A 17,378-nucleotide genomic window follows, 5' to 3' on the forward strand; every position below is an offset into this window, starting at 1 on the left:
CAGTGTTATAGAGAACGTTCTAGGGACTGAAAGGGAGGATTGAGAAAGACAATAGAGCCCCAGCCTTCAGAGAGTTTGCAACTCAGATAGGAAATGTACAAACAACTAACTTTAACATCAGGTAAGAAGAAATAGAAGCTAGATGGAAGACAAGGAACATGTTGCAGAAGAGAAAAGAAAGGAGTGGTTAATTCTTTTTCTTTTAAGATTTTATTTATTTATTTATGAGAGACACAGAGAGGGAGGTATAGACACAGGCAGAGGGAGAAGCAGACTCCCTGCGGGGAGCCTGATGCAGGACTCGATCCCAGGACCCCAGGATCACACCCTGAGCCGAAGGCAGATGCTCAACCACTGAGCTACCCAGGTCCCCCAGGAGTGGTTAATTCTAACTAGAGTGGACATCACCTCACTGGGATCTTGTAGAATTTCAGTAGGTAGAGTGATGTTGGAAAAGGCACCGCAGGCGGAGGAGCCAGCAAGGGCAAAAGCAAAGAGGCATGAAGGTGAGTGGCAAGTTGTCCAATGAAGCAGAAGCAGATGGTGAGTAAAAGGGACTGGAAGAAAGTAGTTCTGGGAAAAAAAAAAAAATAGAGTGAATGCTATAAGTCAGGGGGGATAATTTTTTTTTTTTTAAGCAAAAGGAGTAGAATAGCAAGAACACTGCTTTAGAAAGCAAGCTCCAGTGACTTAGAAGTAGTTTATAGAGGTAGAGATGGTCAGCATTTTTCTTCAAAGGAAATACGGTGGACTCCTATCTCCTGGCACTTGGAACAGCCCTCTTCTCTCTGGGAGCGCCTGCCCGCTTCCTCATTTCTCCTTGTGCTCCTGGAACAATAGCAAAATAGTTGTGAAGCAGCGACATAAAAGACACCAAAGGAGGACAGCGATTGATGGGCTCTAAGTCATGATGGGAAAATTGAGGGAGGCCAGAGCAGCGTCCCTGGTGACGTAGTTCCGGGACCTTTTGACCCCATCAGTATGAAAAACATTTTACAGTTTATAGATGAGGTCACAAAATGGAGGCAAAGTAGCCAGAATAAATCCTCAGCATTTCCACAGTTAAAGAATTCAAAGGTGAAAAGCACCAGAAATATGAGTGGCCTTGATTGCAAGAGGAACTTAGACTGAATACCCTCCGTCTAGGAGGAAGAGCTGTAAAGGGGGCCCTACTAGTAAGACACATAAGGACAGGGGTGCCTGGCTGGCTTAGGGGCTGGGTGTCTGCCTTCAGCTGCAGGCATGACCCCGGGGGTCCCGAGATCGAGTCCCACACCGGGCTCCCTGCAAGGAGCCTGCTTCTCCCTCTGCCTGTGTCTCTGCCTCTCTCTCTCTCTCTCTCTCTCTGTCTCTCTCTGTCTCTCATGAATAAATAAACAAAATATTAAAAAAGAAAGATACATAAGGATAAGGAATATTCCAGAGAAGCTGGAAAATGCAGAGGCAGAAAGGACGATCCTAGGACGAGGGAAAGCTGGCCTACAGATGACTCTTACCTGCTCTCTTAATCTTGGGCAGCTGTGGCCCTTTATTAGGGGAACGGGCAAAAGGCGCAAAGGTTAGGGATGGTCCAGTAAAATACCTCAGACTCCGTGAAGCCAGAATTCTCGTTTATGACAAGAGCTCAATAGTTCCCGTCACTGCGTCACAACCGGTAAGTAGGAATTTGGACATTCCTGGGGCCCGCCTTCACCCATCTTGGGACCCTCCTCAGGTTGGCCTGACTTGGCCACGTTTCCTGATCGAAGACCTGAGACTGGTGCCTTCTCGCTCTCCGCAGTCTTGGGCGATCTTCCCGGGCCCGGCGCGCTCTTAGGTCTGGTACCAAGTGCCTGTGGGGAGGGTTGAAGTCAGAGGCTGAGGCGGCCGGGGGCTGAGGGAGAAGCAGGCTCCTTGCAGGGAGCGGCCTCCACTAGGTGGCGCTGCAGGTCACGCGGAGAGGGCCGCGGGGCGCCGGGGAGGCCGGGTCCTCCGCGCAGGTCCAAGCCTGACCCCTGGGGCCTGGGGCCGCCGAGGGCCCGCGGTTCTCGGTCGGAAGCACCGGGCCTCACGCGTGCGTTTGCTTCTGAGGCACGCGCTGGGCAACTGTGAGCAGGACTGCAGGGAAGTTTCTCGTGGCTAACGTGGAGAGCTCAGCCTCCGTGTAGGGGGCTTACTCTGCGCGCCGGCCGCTCGGCGACCCTCGGGGACCCTGCGACGAGGCTGGGCTTTTGCTCCCACTTTAGCGCTGAGCCAACTGAAGGTCGGCCGCCCCCGAGTGCCTCCCACAGAACCGCAGGCTGGTCGTGCGGGTGTGGCGGTGGCTGAGACCTGGTCGGGTTTGCGCTCCGGCTTCTCCTCGCTGCAGCGCCCCGGGCGCGCCGCCTCTTCCCGGTCCGAGGCCCAAGCGCTTCAGCAAAGCGGCCTACCTCGGCAGCCTGTGCCTTTTAACGCGTTTAAAAAGCATTGTTCTGAGAATTCCGGGTCGGCGGGACGAAAACTTTAAGAATCCCCGGTTGAAAGGGATCCTAGAGTGCGTCTGGCTCCACGTCTTCAGGTTACAGAAGAGGAAGCTGAGGCCTGTGGGGAGGTGACTCCCCTTGCAGCCCACCCTCCCGCCACAGCTGCGCCCGCCCGCGGGAGAACAGCTGCCTCTGGGGTAGTTCAGGAAACGGGCGGGATCCGGAGCCGCTGCGCCAGCAGGAACCGCCACGCCCAGCCCAGGACGCCGTCAGCCCCGCACCCCAGGGTGCTCCATGCACACCGAGCTTCAGGAGCCAGAGCCAGGCTGCGTCGCTCAGTTCTCACTCACACTCTCTCACACACACTCACACTCTCTCACATACACACCCACACTCTCTCTCGCCACCCCCCCCACACTCTCTCACCCACCCCTCCACACACACACACTCTCACACACTCACACCCCACATGCTCTCTCACACCCCATGCACATACTCTCACACACACACTCTCACATACCCACACACCCCACACACTTTCACACCCACTCACTCCCTCACACAAACACACACACACACACATCCTACACACTCTCACCACCCCACCCCACCCACATACACACACCATATAGGTGTCATCCTACAGACTCTAACAACAGGCTGAACAACCCAGCCGGGTGTCAGTGGAAAGGGCCCAGAAGCGTCGAGCTAGCATTATATGTCCTTCCACATTAGCCCTCCGGCTTAGGGGTAGGCCTCCTCTCTTCCGTCCAGTCATGGCAGCTAGCCTTCTTACTGTCCTACCAGTGCTTGATGGTGGAAACTATAATCTGACAAGGAACGGAGCAGCCCTTCTGGAAGGGATGGCACGTGCCGCTTTCCCCGTGAAAGTATGTAAAGTGCTCCCTGGGTTTTTATAGTAAAAGTCAGCTGGCTGCCGTCAGCGTCCCTCCAGGACCTACAGCCCACCAAGGAATGGCCCTTAGGATAAGCATCATCTCTACTTAGAAGGTTATGGGAAGCATTTTCTTTCCTGATACCTTGCTTTGCTACTCAAGGTACCAAGGGCTCAGGACCCTACATTTTGTACTAATTGCCCCATCAGAGTACTGCCAGAATTCACTTAAGTACCGGCGTTTTCGTGCCAGCTCCTGATCCGATAGAGTTAGTGGGGAGCTTACAGTGAGGAGGGCACAGAGCGAGGCTGTCCAGAGGGGTGGGAGCAACTGGGGTGTGGGGACAGCTCATCCCGTCCCAGGCCCTGGGGCAGAGGGTCCCTCTGATAGCCAGTTTGGTGCCTGACTCTTAAAACATTTCTCGTCACAGACCAGGGACTCTGCTATGTAGTGGCTGGAACCCGGCCACAGACTGTCTAGGGCAGGGGATGTTAGACATACAGGTAGGCCGCATCACATGAGGTTCCAGTCCTGGCTGTGCTCAGGAGCCTTCTGGAAGGTGGAGAGGAAAAGTGAGGCTTAGCCATCTCACAGGGCATAGGCCACCAGGCAGGCCGACTTTCAGCCCCCGAACCCAGGGCGGGGGCTCAGGGGCGCAGGGGTGCAGGGGCACCGGAGCGGGGCTCAGACATGTGGCAGGGGAGGAGTGAAGGAAGAGAACCAGAGGTGAGATGGGGCACGGGGCTGGCCAGCTAGCAGCTGTGTGCCCAGGCTGGGGCCCAGGAGAGAACAGGGCTTGCTGTCTCCCGACTCTGATGAGAACTGCCTGCCGGAAGCGGAGTCAGGACACGGTCTGCAACAAAGGCCAAGTGGCCCGCCTCTGAGCGGGGAGACAGACTTCCTCCACATCAGGGTCTCCTGTGAGAGAAGGGGGCTCACTCAGACCCTGGGGCAGGCTCAGCAAGGCTTGCGGGACCGTGGCCATCCTTGGACGCTCCCCCAGCACTCCAGCTTCTTGGAGGGGGCACGGGTGTGGGAGGGGGAACTTGGCCCATGCGTGAGAATCCCAGACTGGATGCGCAGGTGTGCGGCCTGCCCTGGGTGCCCCTGGGCCCGTCCCTGAGAACCTAAGCTCCAGACAGCCTGGAGTAGGTGGGCAGAGGAGGGAGTTAGACCTGAGCTGAGACCTGGGTTGTAGGACAGATCTCAGAAGCAAAGCAGGGTCCAGACAGGCGGATCGGATGCCCCAGCTTCAGGTTTGGTGGCCTCCATCACAGTTCTAGAAACAGTACAGGCTGCTCAGGTGTGCGAATGTGCCAGATAATAAGACACTTCGAGGGCTGCCACTGCCAGGGGTCCAGGCAGCGCCTGGGAAGCTGTGTGGGGCTGCTATGCTACAGAGCCCACTCAGACCTAGGAGAGAGGTGGTGGGAGAGGAAAGTAGCAAGGGGCTGGAATTTGGACCAGGGTCACGGGGGGGGGGGGGGGGGGGTGGTTAGTACCAGGCAAGAAGGTCAGTCTGAACCAAGGAGCAGAGGCCAGTGGATTGGACTGAGCCACCTTGTGTAGGTAGGAGGGCAAGCTCAGCACTGGCCCTGCCTTGACTGACAGCCAAGAGGCCAGGCAGTCCTGTGGTGTCCCCAAGTGTGGTCCTAGCCCTGCCCCCAGGCAGGCCATCACATTCTCAGTTCCAGTGGGAGGCCGCCTGCCTGTAGGAGGTGCCTGTGATTGCAGCTTGAGGACTGGGGATGCCAGGGGGTGGGATGGCGGTGCACAGATCTTTGGACCCAGCCTCCTCTGGGCTTCTCCATGGGGAGGGAATTGTAGATGCACTTTTCTCTGCCAACAGAGACTCACAAGGCAATTTCCGAGTCTTTTCTATCTCACTCGAGCCGCCGGTCTGAGGCTTGGCCAACACTGACCCTGGCCACTTCATCTCTGGGCACCTCTCTTGCTGACATCTGTCTTCCTCCCTGTAGCTCTGCCACAAGGAAAAAGAATCCAGACTTGCCAATAAATGCAGCCTCCCATGGCCACACCATAAGAGAGACAGGGACAAGAGAGGCAGCAGTAGCAACTTTCTGTAGAGTCTTAGAGTCCCCGGGGCGCCGGGCTGGAGATTACTGCATGGTTATCGTCAAATTCCTCCGTGAGTAGCAGAACCTGGAATTCTCTCTTTCCCTCCATCCAGCTCCGTCACCCAAGGACACTTGCCATGTGCAAAAGCCAGGTCTTTATCCTCCTCCCGGGAGGGCTCCTCTCAGTGGCAGGGGTGGCATAGCATGCCGTCTCGGGGCTCCTGGTCCTGGAACAAGCTGCATGTGGGAAGCAAAGCCCCCAGCCACAGGCAAGTCAGGACCCCTCAAGGCAGGCTCTTTGGCCTCTGACTTTTTCTTTTTTTTACATTCGTTTTTGTTTAAGTTCGATTTGCCAACATACCCAGGTCTCTGACTTTCAAGGAGAACATGGCCCTCAGTCCTCTGTGTCAATATGTCAGCTGAGCACAAAGCAGGACAGAACAGAATCAGTATGTTTTATTGGGCTCCAGGTACTGAACTAGGTCTTTCTGTACATGAGTATCTCATTTCAGCTTCACAGTGACCTGCAAATGGTTTATGATCATCCCGTGTCACAGATAAGGGAGAAGAGAGCTCAGAGGAGTTAGCTGTAACTCCACATGGCCGGGAGTGGGACGTGAGACCCAACCCAAACTTCTGACCCAAGTTGCTACAGATCTGTACTCCTTCCCTCGGCTCAGGTGCTATCAGGGTGCAAGTGGCATCAGACTCACCTAGAAGGCTTATTAGAACACCTCTAGAGTTTCAGGTTTGGTAGGTCAGGGGTTGGGCCTGAGAATTTTCATTGCTACCAAGTACCCAGGTGATGCTGATACTGCCTGTCTGAGGACCCCACTTTGAGAACCACTGCTCTGTGCTCTGATGCTTGCCACCAGAAACATCAGGTTACAGCCCAGGACCCACCAGAAAGCCGTGAGAGGCTCCAGGCTGCACACGTTATGACCCGAGTGGTGGCAGCAAGCACTCGGAAAGTTGCAAGAGTGGCCAGGGGCAGATCAGCCCCAGCACAGCGTGGCTGCAGCCAGGGCCTCAGCTTCTCTCTGCTAATGACACCCCCCCACCCCCTCTGCAAGGTTCACACTGTGGGGAGTCGACAACACCGGACGGCGCTCCAGGCCCAGTGATGTCATCGTGAAGACCCCTTGCCCCGTGGTGGATGATGTCAAAGCTCAAGGTAAGTGACACTGAGGCCAGCAGAGTCTGCAAAGGGATGTCCCAGGGACTTCCCCTCGCCTTGATGAAAGCAGGAGCAAGGGAATCAAACAGAACAAGCTGGGGTTCAGCGGGAAGTGAGGAGAACTCAAGACCCAGCCCCGGAGTGGCACATGTCCGGGGATACTCCTCTACCTCTGCCTCTGGTGGAGATCCTCACCCTACCCCATCATTTCACACAGTCTGTGAGTCAGGGGGCTGGGAGGACTCACTGACAAAAGCCCCGGCCACACGCGGTAACACACCAGGCGCTGAGCTTCATGGTGGAGCACTTGTGACCTCTGCCCTCAGGATTCTGATCAGGTCACTTACCCTCTTCATATGTGTGTGCGTACGTCAGAAAAGTTATTTTGAATTAAAACGTAGAAAGGGCTACAGATTTGATATTCATTACTATATCCCTCCCTACCGAAGATGTGCCCAAATCCTTTTTTTTTTAAGGTTGTTTTTATTTATTCATGAGAGACACAAAGAGAGGCAGAGACATAGGCAGAGGGAGAAGCAGCACCCCCCCCCCCCCAAGAGAGCCCAATGCGGGACTCGATCCTGGGACTCCAGGATCAGGCCCCAAGCCAAAGGCAGATGGTCAACCACTGAGCCACCCAGGTGCCCCAGGTGCCCAAATGCTTAATTCTGTATTTCCAAGTTACCGAGGACCAGTTTCTTGGTGAAGAATTGTCCCTCTTCGGTCCTTGCCACTTCAGAAGTTTGTCTTCTGTCAACATCTGTTGCATAAACAGCAGCTGGAGCTCCCTTCCTCACAATGCCCCCTGGTATGTCTTAATAGTGTCCTCTGCTCTGAAGCTCGTTACATGCCCTCCACGGCCAGGATGCAGCTGCCCCAGGCACCTCCTCTGCAGGGCTCTCACACCAAGTATGGTGCTCCCACCAACCACTGCTGGGTCTCCAGGGGAATGGGGCTGATTTGCCCGTGAGCGGAAACATCTGGCTGATGCTGGGAACTCAGGCTGTGCAAATTTCAGGAAGGAAAATGGTGTGGCCATGCTGATTGCTGGCCCCTCAGGTTGCTTTTACCTGGCTCCTGACTCCAGGTGTATTGGGCTGACCATGAGGGGTGCAAGCCCATAGTACTCAAGGGGTATGCGTGGCGATGCAAAAGCACAGGGGGAAGAGTCATCAGGACCTACGTTACTTAAAATCACTGATGCTGTAGCACTTTACAGCTTCTGGAAGGATTCCCACATTTAGTGCCTCCTTTAACATGCATGGCACTGTTATTTTCAACTCTGGAATCTGATCATGTTAAGTCCCCTACTTAAAACTCTTTAATGGATTGCCGTTCTTCTTGTGACAAAAACTAAAATACTTAACCTTCACATTATGACCTAAATGAGGTGACCCTCACCCACTTTTCCAGCCTCTTCTTGTTCACTCTCCCCATCGATCTCTTCGTTTCAGCCTCACTGCCTCTCTCAGGCCCTCCACACCATTCCCAGTCCTACTGGCCCTTTGCATATGCCTGTCTCACTACCTCAAATGCCCTCTACCCCCACTCCTGATTAACTGATCAGTTCCTCTCAGCCTACAGAATTGGGGTCAAGTGTCCCTTCCTTGGTACAGTCAAGAGGTCTCGGGCCACTGCTAGATGTCCTCACAGTATCATGTTACTTTCCTTCAGAACATTCATCTGTTATTGTAACCATGTGTCCAATATCTACCTCACTGGACAGCGAGCTCCAGGAGAGCAGAGTCTGGTTCGATTTACTCACTATACTGTCCCTAGCACTTAGAAGGAAGGCAGCGTGGTGACTGACAGGTCACAGATAAACTTAGGCTCTGGAGTCAGACCATCCAGCTTCAGATTCCTGCTCTGCTGTATACTTGAGCAGCTTACATCACCTCATGCCTCAGTTTACCACTCTGTAAAATGGGAGAAGGGATAATAGTGCCCTACCTGATTCTAGTAAGAATTAAATGAGTGAATGTAATTGAAGTATTTTTTTTAAGTGCCCATCCCATAGTAACTGTTCAGTAAATGCTAGGGAATATACATTCTAAGATTGTGGCCTTCATGGTCAACCTGATAGAACTGGGGTTAGGGGCCATAAATGAGGTGATTCAAGGGTGCCAGCAATCTGTTCAGCCACAGTATTTCTCTGATTAAAACCGGCTCAGCGTAGAATTCCAGCATCAGTGTCTCTGTTAATTTGAAAACGCTGCCCTTAACCAGACAGAGTCTACTTTCTAGTAAAGACCCAATAAGGATTTACTGAGTGGATAGAATACTGCCCCCATTTTACAGATGCAGAAATTGAGATTCAGAGCCGAGTGAACAGCTGACCAGGATTATAAAGTGAGTGTTGAACGGAGTCACCATTCAGACTCATTATTTGACATCAATTTGCATTTTGCCTACAATGTTAAATTGATATTTAGAAGGTCATTGTGTAAAAGAGTGAAGCCCTTTCTTTGTCTCTGAATGAAGAAAAGACATACATTTAAAAGAGAGAAAAATAAAAGAGTGTTCAAGTCAGGTAGCAAAATAATAATAATAATAATTCTCCCTTCCAGGATTGTTAGAATCCACTGGGATGTTCCAGTGGAATGGAGACCTTTATTGTAAGACAGATGTGCTTCTCTCCAGAGTGAGTGCTGTCTGGCTTATAGGGTATGGACCAAATGACTTTTGAAGGTCTCGAAATCCCTTGATGATGAAAGCAGAGTGTGGGCTTGAAAACCCTCAGATGAGAGGCTGTCTGGAGAGGCCCGGGGGCACCCTCCTGTCATCATCTGTTGATTCCCTACTCCACGCCAGAGAGGAGCAGGTGATGAGAAGGTGCCCCAGCTATTTCTGTTTTGGACAATCTGCTTATGTCCTTGTCGGTGGCAGTGGGCATCTTGGACTTGCTTGCTACATAAGCAGCAGGCTGATGGGGCATCAGGGAGGTGATTAGCAGGTAGATTTGCGGCACCGTGCTACCTGCAGGAATGGATGGACAGGCAGCGGCTCTGGAGTAATGAGTGACCAACATAGAGTAGCCTGCCTGGGACAGACCACTATTCTATTTCTCTACAGAGAAATTACCCCCTTTGGGTTAATTCCAGCCCCCAACGTGCATCATGATGTGCTTCTGCCCACGTGAGCTCCCCAACAAAGAAGAGTGTCTGAAATCCCAGCAGAGTAGCCGGGAGCAGGAAAGTCAATTTAATGCTGAGAGAATGAGGTAGCATCCGCAGGTGCTTTCACTCCAGCCAGGAGGGAGTCCTGGACGGGCAAACATGCAGATTAATGAGGCGGACTATGTGAGGGGATCCTCACAAATTAATATAGTTCTAGCAGCTCTGCCGAAAAACCAGATGCTTTGCCTCCTTCAAACCCAGATGGTGATCATAAATAAAACTCACTGGGGTCTGAGTTTAAACCTAATAACAAACGGGAATTAGCTCTTAAGTGACCCAGAGCATGACCTCAGCTCCTAATTATCCAGCAGGAAGTCAGACTATTCCTTATATGAACACATTTCCTAAACCAGATACTTCCTGTGAAGAATTTTACTACATCGTGACACCAAAGCCACTGAGCAAGTGAGTTTCTACCAGTGTTCTACTGAAAGCACCCTTCCCCGGGGAGAACAAGCTAGCGTCAGTGCTCAGACCAGCCTCGTCTCCAGGCTGGGGCATGACGTTGTGAGAGTTCCCTGTGAAGCTTCACTAAATGAAGGCTAGCTCTCATCCATCACCCCCGCCACACATCCATCTTTCTTTCCTGATGCCAAACATAAATTCTTGTCCCTTCCTTCCTTTGTCGTTTGTTGAGCCCTGGGATAAGATTCTACAGAAAGAGCCATAATTAGACTCAGAATTTAGTTTCAACAATTGTGTAATGAGATTCCATAAGTGTGTCAAATCATACAACATATATTAAGCCCCAACTAAATACATGGTCTAGGTATTAGGGGAAAAACCCCTACCTTCCAGTTTCGGGTTTCAGTAAAGGTGACAAACTCCAGAATACAGTAAAACAAATATTTCAGGTGGTGATGTGTGTTATGGAGATTGAGCAGCAGGGAAATGGGATACATAAAGCAGAGGGCAGAATTTTAACTGGGAAGAGAGTAAAGGAGGCAGACACTCACATACCTGGGGAGAAGATCATTCCAGATAGAGAAGCAGCAAGACAGAGATGCCTGGTGTGTTTGAAGGCAAGAAAGGAAGTCCATGTGGTGGAGAGGGATGGGGAGGAGAGAAGGTGAAGAGGAGCTCCCAGGGGCCATGGGGCGGATAATGTGGGACCCCAGTACAGGGATGGGGATTCCACCTGGGATGAAGAAGGGAAGCCCTGGAGCACTTCAAGCAGAAGAGGTACAAGATGAGCTTAGCATTTCACAGGATCATTCATCAGCTGTGCTGTGAGCATGGATTCCAAGGAACAGATCTGAGATGGAAGTGGGGAGCCAAGGCTATGGCAGTGGCAGAGGAGAGAGGATGCTCATGAGAGAGGTGGTGAGAAGTGGTCTGGTTCTAAATTATTTTTCTGGTAGAACCAAAAGGATTCGTTGATGCCTTGGAGCAGGAGAGAAAAAAGTCACCCCCAAAGCAGCCCAAGCAGAACCACCCAGTTCAATGGCTTGTGACTATCCCCCGGCAGACCCCAACATCCTATATGAAGACAGAGAAGAGGCAAACGATGGAGGAAGTTGGGTGAGGGCCCAGGCCATGGGCGGTGTGGATTATGTCAGGTAGAGAAGGATGCATATAGAGAGCTGATGCCTAGAGGTGGAGCTAGAAGACCTGGGGGCTGAAGGATAGATCTAATGGCAGGAAGAAGTACAGGAGGCTTGAAAGGAGGCTGTGTTCACGGTATGTAATACGGAGATTTACCATTTCAAAGCTGGAGAAGGTCTCAGACGTGATGATTGACTCTTGGCGGCTGTTGCGGTGGGCAACGGGGTGTCCCCTAGTCTTAAAGGGGTCTTTCATGTGGACAGTGAAGTGACGCAAAATGGTGATAAGAAATAAAGTGGAGAAGATGAACCACATGCCAGAATTTTCCATGGATGAAGAACAATGGTCAGGAAGCGAGCAGAGGAAAATAGGAAGAGGCAGGTGAGTTTTTAAGGCAGCAGGACTTTTCCATTTATATAGAAAGACAGTGAACTGTTTGCAGGAGGTCCTGAGGGGCTGAGAACCTGGGGCATGGGAGGATTCCTCTGTGTGGGCGAACGCTGCAGGCAGGTTTCTGCCAACACAGGGACACAGAGAAAAGGAAGAGTGTTTGCAAAGGTCAAGGGTAAAAAGGGAGAGTTGTTTGCTATGTTGCTGGTCCCAGAGGAAGCAAGGAAGTCTTGAGAGAATGAATTAGCGTAGAGCAGTGGTTCTCAAAGTGTGATCCAGACCAACTTTGGAACATGTTAGACAAATTCTCAGGTTCCACCTGAGATCTACTGGATCAGGAACTCCGGAGCGAGCCAACAACCTGTGCTTTCACAGGCCTTCCACGTGGAGAATCACGTTTCATTCCCAAGGCTGAGAGTCCTGGGTGTAAAGGCAGCACAGAGCAGCCTGGGGAGGGACTGCCCGGGAAAGGGGTGGGCAGAGTCAGGGTGGGGTGGGGAGTGGCCTCACTGTGTGGACAGCGCCAAGAGTGACAAGGAGAGAAGCCAGGTGGGATTCATTGCCCTCAGGTTTTCATAGGGAATTCTGTGGTCAGTTATTTCGGTTTGGGGACAGACTGAGGTTTCAGCCCTGTCCCAGCACTGATGAAAATGCTGACTTAGGACTTTCGTTTGGGGGAAGCTTTTGTCATAGCATCAAAGCCTTTAGAAGGCATAGATACCTTCCAGAATTCTTAATTTCATAATAGAAAGGGCAGCTGCTGCTGGGGCATAGCAAAGCTCACATCTGCCCCAAGAGTCACTCTTCTTATTCAAATCAGACTATCTGCCCGGTCTCTTGGACTCCTGTGTTTCAAGGTCTCTCTCTTGGCATTGGGGAAAGCATGATCTCATGGAGAACCAGTAATAATTCATCATTGTCATAAATACTACTACTACTACTAATAATAATAATAAAAGAATATCTCCTGTTGTCTGGCTCGCCTCTCAACTCATCTTACTCCAAATTCTGTGGCTTATTTGCTGTTTTCAAATGTGCTGCCCATAGGCCGGGAGCTCTCTGCTGGCCTTGCTTCTCTCTGACGTGCTCTTCCCCACATAGCCCTGCAGCTCGTCTCCTCCCCTCTTCCAGCTCTTGGCCCCAGGGTCTTCTTTTCAATGATACCCAACACGGCCACCCTGTTTAAAATCCCAGTGCCCTGCACAACACTCCCATGCTCCCTTCTCCTGCCTGCCTTTCTCTCACCTCCTTACAGACCAGTATTTTACTGAGATGTATATTGCTTGCTGAAATGCCTCCTACCCCTAGACTGTAAGTGCCTCCAGGGTGAGGAATTTTGTCAGTTTCTCTCTGACGTAGCCCAAAGGCCTAGAAAAATGTCAAGCTCATGGTAAGCACTCAGGAAAAATTGTATTGAGTGAATGAATAAATGGATCTTATTGGGTCCAGACATTGTGCTGAAGAAAGGCTTTACTTTAATATCACTTTTAGTCTCACAATAATCTTGGAGGGTGTATATTATTCACCATCATTGATCAGGAAAGGAAACTAAGACCCAGAGAGGTTAAGTAACTTCCCAAAGCCATATAGCTAGTGTGGTGGAGCCCACCTTCATATGACGCCATGGTGCGGGTTCTTGACCATACCTCTGGGTCTGAGGGCTTCAGTGCCCACCCTGTTGGTTTATTCTGCTGCCTGAGAGGTACTGGTTCCTTTCTAATAACTAATAATTCAGCTTCCCTTTTCTGTAATGAAGCTATGCCTGTAGACTCCCTGCCATCCCTCCATTTACATTTTCACTATTCCTGTCATGTATTTTAAAGACAGGGAAGACAGATCCCTATTTTGGGTAGCCCAACACTTCTGTGAAGCTGAAAACTGGGTAAAATGAAAACTAAAAATACCTTGTATTCTTTTCCATTCTTTGAGTTAGTGACTTCTTGAGATGCTGTGAAAGCTAATGAAATAATATCTCTACATTTTTTTCAGTGGAAATAGGAAGAACCAGAAATACTCATGCACTAGGAACCCAGCATATATCCTTCTGAATGTAGCATCCCATTTACTGATACAGGCTTATAAGCACACCCTGGAGTTAGATTATCTTGGTTTTAGGAGATTTACAGTGGTGCCCAGGCCTTTCCCACCTGGTCACAGACACATGTGCTGCTGCCAGTGGGAAGCATCAGCCTTGGCTCTAGCTAGATATTACTAGATATTACAACAGCGTTATGAGAATAGTAAATATACCAGAAAACACCTTCTCAGCGGTCTTCACTCCTCGATGGAGATGGTTATAACCAGGGCCTGGGGTCTGGGATGCTACTTCCCACACTAGAAATAAGAACAGAGAGGTATCAACAAAAAAGACTGGGGCAGGGGGTAGGGAATCCCAGAATTTCCTATCTGGGCTCTGGTCTGATAACCCACGTCTTTACTCCCCTGGTCTTTTATCTCTCAGTACATGTTCCCCTCCTCCCACTGAAAACAACACAGCTCTTAGATTAGTCCTCCAGCTTCTGACTCCAGAAACGAGGCCCCTGCATACTTACCAGGACTCCCTCTTACTTGGCATCTATGGGCCAATTTAGGACAAGTCCTCTGCGAGAAACAGTTACTCCAGATTTGCATCTCCCAAGACTCTGCCTCTTATATCTTAAATTGGCAAAACACTACCATCCCCTGAGCATTGGTACTAAAGAGCGATGGAGGGTAGGCCAGGTGGCTCAGCAGTTTAGCACCGCCTTCAGTCCAGGGCCTGATCCTGGAGACCTGGGAACAAGTCCCACATCCTGCTTCTTCCTCTGCCTATGTCTGCCTCTCTCTCTCTCTCTCTCTGTTTCTCATGAATAAATAAATCAAATATTTAAAAAACAAGCGATGGAAGATAGACATGGTTTTCGATCTTGACTCCAACTCACACTGGCTATACAGGTAGGTGACCTGGTCTCTCTCTGAACGTCCTCATCTATAGGATAGGGACATTCTTTTCCATCTTGCAGTGTTGGTTTGAGGACTGGAGTTCATATATGTAAGGTTCTTGCCAATTGATAAGCCATTGATAAGTAACTGAGTATCTTCATGTTCTACGGCACTGTCCACTTTATCTATTGATCCTATTTTAACAACCTAAGAATTTTAAAATCCTGAAAATCTAAATGAATTTCTAGGCTGAAGTTATTTATAATGTAGTTAAGGTGCTGGCTACAAGAGTTTGGTTGCTAAAGGACTGGTATAGCTTGGGATGGAGAGTTATCCCTGGAAAGATCATCAATTAAAGATTCATTTAACTAACATTTTTTTTTTAAATCTACTATGTTGTTTGGCCCTATGCTAGCCACTGAGAACATAGAAGAAGTATGGTCTGGCTCCTGTCCTCATAGGCAATGGGCAAGATAGAAAAGCACAGAAATCATTGCAAGGTCTAGACAGAGTAGAGGTGGAAATTTTCTTCATTCCAACTCAGAAAACCCCTTCAACAATGACTTTATCATTACCAAGAGCCCTGAACTTGCTTGGAATTGTGACAAGGAATCAGGTTGCCATGCCTTTTGGCTAACAGGGGGTCGAGTGGACAAAGCTCTGGCTTAGAAACCAAGACTTCTAAGGCTTAGACTTAGTTTCTTCATCCCCAGATTTAACACTGGATTGGAAACAACGTTCTGCTCTCCAGATCTCAGTTCCCAGCTGTTGAGGAAGGAAATGTGAACAAATCTCCTTTCTGACAGGTTTAATATGAAAACATTTAATGATAAAGTGCTTCAAGCTCCATAGGAAAAAATGCCAAGGCTATACAAATTCATTGCCACTTTGCCACATCACCAAGTTCAGTCTTAGCAATGTATGCCTTGGAGGAGAAATATAAGAGTTATAAATTAAACTGAAAGATTACTCATTTGGAGTTGCAAGATGTACTGGATTCAGCTTCTGTGCTACCACAAATCTGCAAGCTTGTCTTCACATCTGGTTTGGGCAGCCCTAGTAAAGGCTCTGCACTCCTGCAGTCATGGGGCCAGGTGGCTTTTGGGACTGTGGCCACTCCCGGTTCTTCATGTTGCTCAAACATCACCTGACAGTCCTTCACTTCATCTCTGAGCCAAATTTCTGGCCCCTGCTGCCCAGGGCTTCCCTGTGTTTTTGCAGGACCCACTTGGTACCCAAGCATATATATAACCTGGAAGTGCAGAGGAGCTAATGCCCCATGACGGCAGACATGAAAAGTCCCAACCGAGCAATCAGAGATGGGAGCTGAGGATAAAGTCTGCCATTCTCCCTCTGGATGCACTGGTGGGGGAATCCAGTAGCTTCCTCTCCTGCAAAACATACCACCTGCTCCTAAGCACACTCCCTACATACACTCAGCCTCGTTTCTCACCTCATTTCCTCTGTCCTCCCTCCAGCCTCCCCGGGATTGCACTTGCAATAAAGGATGAATCTGAGATTTTTTTGCCCCAGGCACTGTATTTTCAGGAAACATGGGTAGAGACAAAGAATATTATAACTGAAGTTGACCTCAGAGATATTCTATTTGAAGGTTTTTGTTTTATAGAAAAGAAAACCACAAGCGATGGGGCTGAAATAAAGTGAATTACTCAAACCACAGTCTCCAGGCTGCCAGTTCATGATACTTTAAGGAACATCACACACACACACACACACACACACACACACACGTAAATACATATATATACACACATCAATGTACATATACACACATATACGTTGCGTGTATACATACGTGTATTTAAAATGTTGTTTATTTGCCTTTTCTGCCCCCCTCAGAAATAGCAGACAAGATCTACAATCTCTTCAATGGCTATACCAGTGGGAAGGAGCAACAGACGGCCTATAATACCCTCCTGGATCTGGGTTCCCCCACCCTACATCGAGTCCTCTACCATTATAACCAGCACTATGAGAGTTTTGGAGAGTTCACTTGGCGGTGTGAGGATGAATTAGGTCCCAGGTAACCAAGAAACTCCATTGCTTCTTATAAAGACCTCAGTTCTTTGAAATCCTGTACCTCCTCCACTATAATGCTGCACCATGAATTCACAAAGATTTCCCAGTGAGCTTAGGTGCTTCAAGAAGTAAGTCCTGTGCTTTTACACAGCTCAGCTCATATAGATTAGTTTTGGATAAGCTGTATTTAAGTAGGGAAGTCATGAATACATTTCCTGAACTCTGAAAAAATCTTTGCCCTTGACCTGTTTTACCCACCTCTTTATCATGCTGACACAGCATTCTAAACTCTAAAAAATGGTAGGAGCTGGAAGCCTAGTCTCTTGTGAGAGAAAATTAGGAATTTTATTGAAGAGATTATCCAAAAATATTTATTGCGAAAGAGCTTTGCATATACAATATGCACTATACAGACATATTTTCAGCTGAAGTGCACATCCATGTGAAAGACAACATGGTGGTGGCCAAGACCCACCTTGACATCTACCTTGGCCAAAGTTAGGACAGTATAGTGTTTGCTAGTGTCCCCTGGCCCTGAGGCTACAGCTTTTCAATACTCAGTGCCTACTGCTTTTTGGTTCTACAACACAGCATTCTTGGAAGGAGAGGCACGAAGAATATGTACAGACACCATCGTCATTTTGCTCCATGGCTATATACCTCCTGCTCTGACAAGAACAGATTTCGAGGGAAATATTGGAATTTTCAGATAG

The 17,378-nt window shown here is 49.6% G+C and overlaps 1 protein-coding gene and 1 long non-coding RNA gene across 7 annotated transcripts in view; one reads left to right on the forward strand and one right to left on the reverse strand.

Moving 5' to 3' along the window:
* The window catches only part of ASTN1 (astrotactin 1), a 299,150-nt gene that overhangs the window by 274,816 nt on the left and 6,956 nt on the right, over nt 1-17,378 (forward strand). For 4 of the 5 annotated variants that reach the window (XM_035719429.2, XM_025430211.3, XM_025430213.3 and 1 more), the window contains exons 21-22: nt 6,489-6,589; nt 16,486-16,669. In XM_035719429.2, the coding sequence (XP_035575322.2) occupies nt 6,489-6,589; nt 16,486-16,669 (285 nt within the window). Of the gene's footprint in view, nt 1-6,488; nt 6,590-8,890; nt 8,942-16,485; nt 16,670-17,378 lie in introns of those variants that run through there. The other variant, XM_035719430.2, reaches the window with a different exon arrangement.
* Nucleotides 682-2,624, reverse strand: LOC112648558 (uncharacterized). Of its 2 annotated transcripts, XR_007411900.1 has the most exons (3): nt 2,311-2,624; nt 1,497-1,832; nt 682-828 (listed from the first exon to the last, which is right to left on the reverse strand). It is a non-coding gene; the product is annotated as an uncharacterized LOC112648558 (long non-coding RNA). The 2 variants fall into 2 exon arrangements; XR_003129129.3 differs by lacking the exon at nt 2,311-2,624 and having other exon boundaries at nt 1,497-2,304.

Source organism: Canis lupus, chromosome 7 (assembly GCF_003254725.2).
Source record: "Canis lupus dingo isolate Sandy chromosome 7, ASM325472v2, whole genome shotgun sequence".
In the NCBI taxonomy this organism is placed as follows: domain Eukaryota; kingdom Metazoa; phylum Chordata; class Mammalia; order Carnivora; family Canidae; genus Canis; species Canis lupus.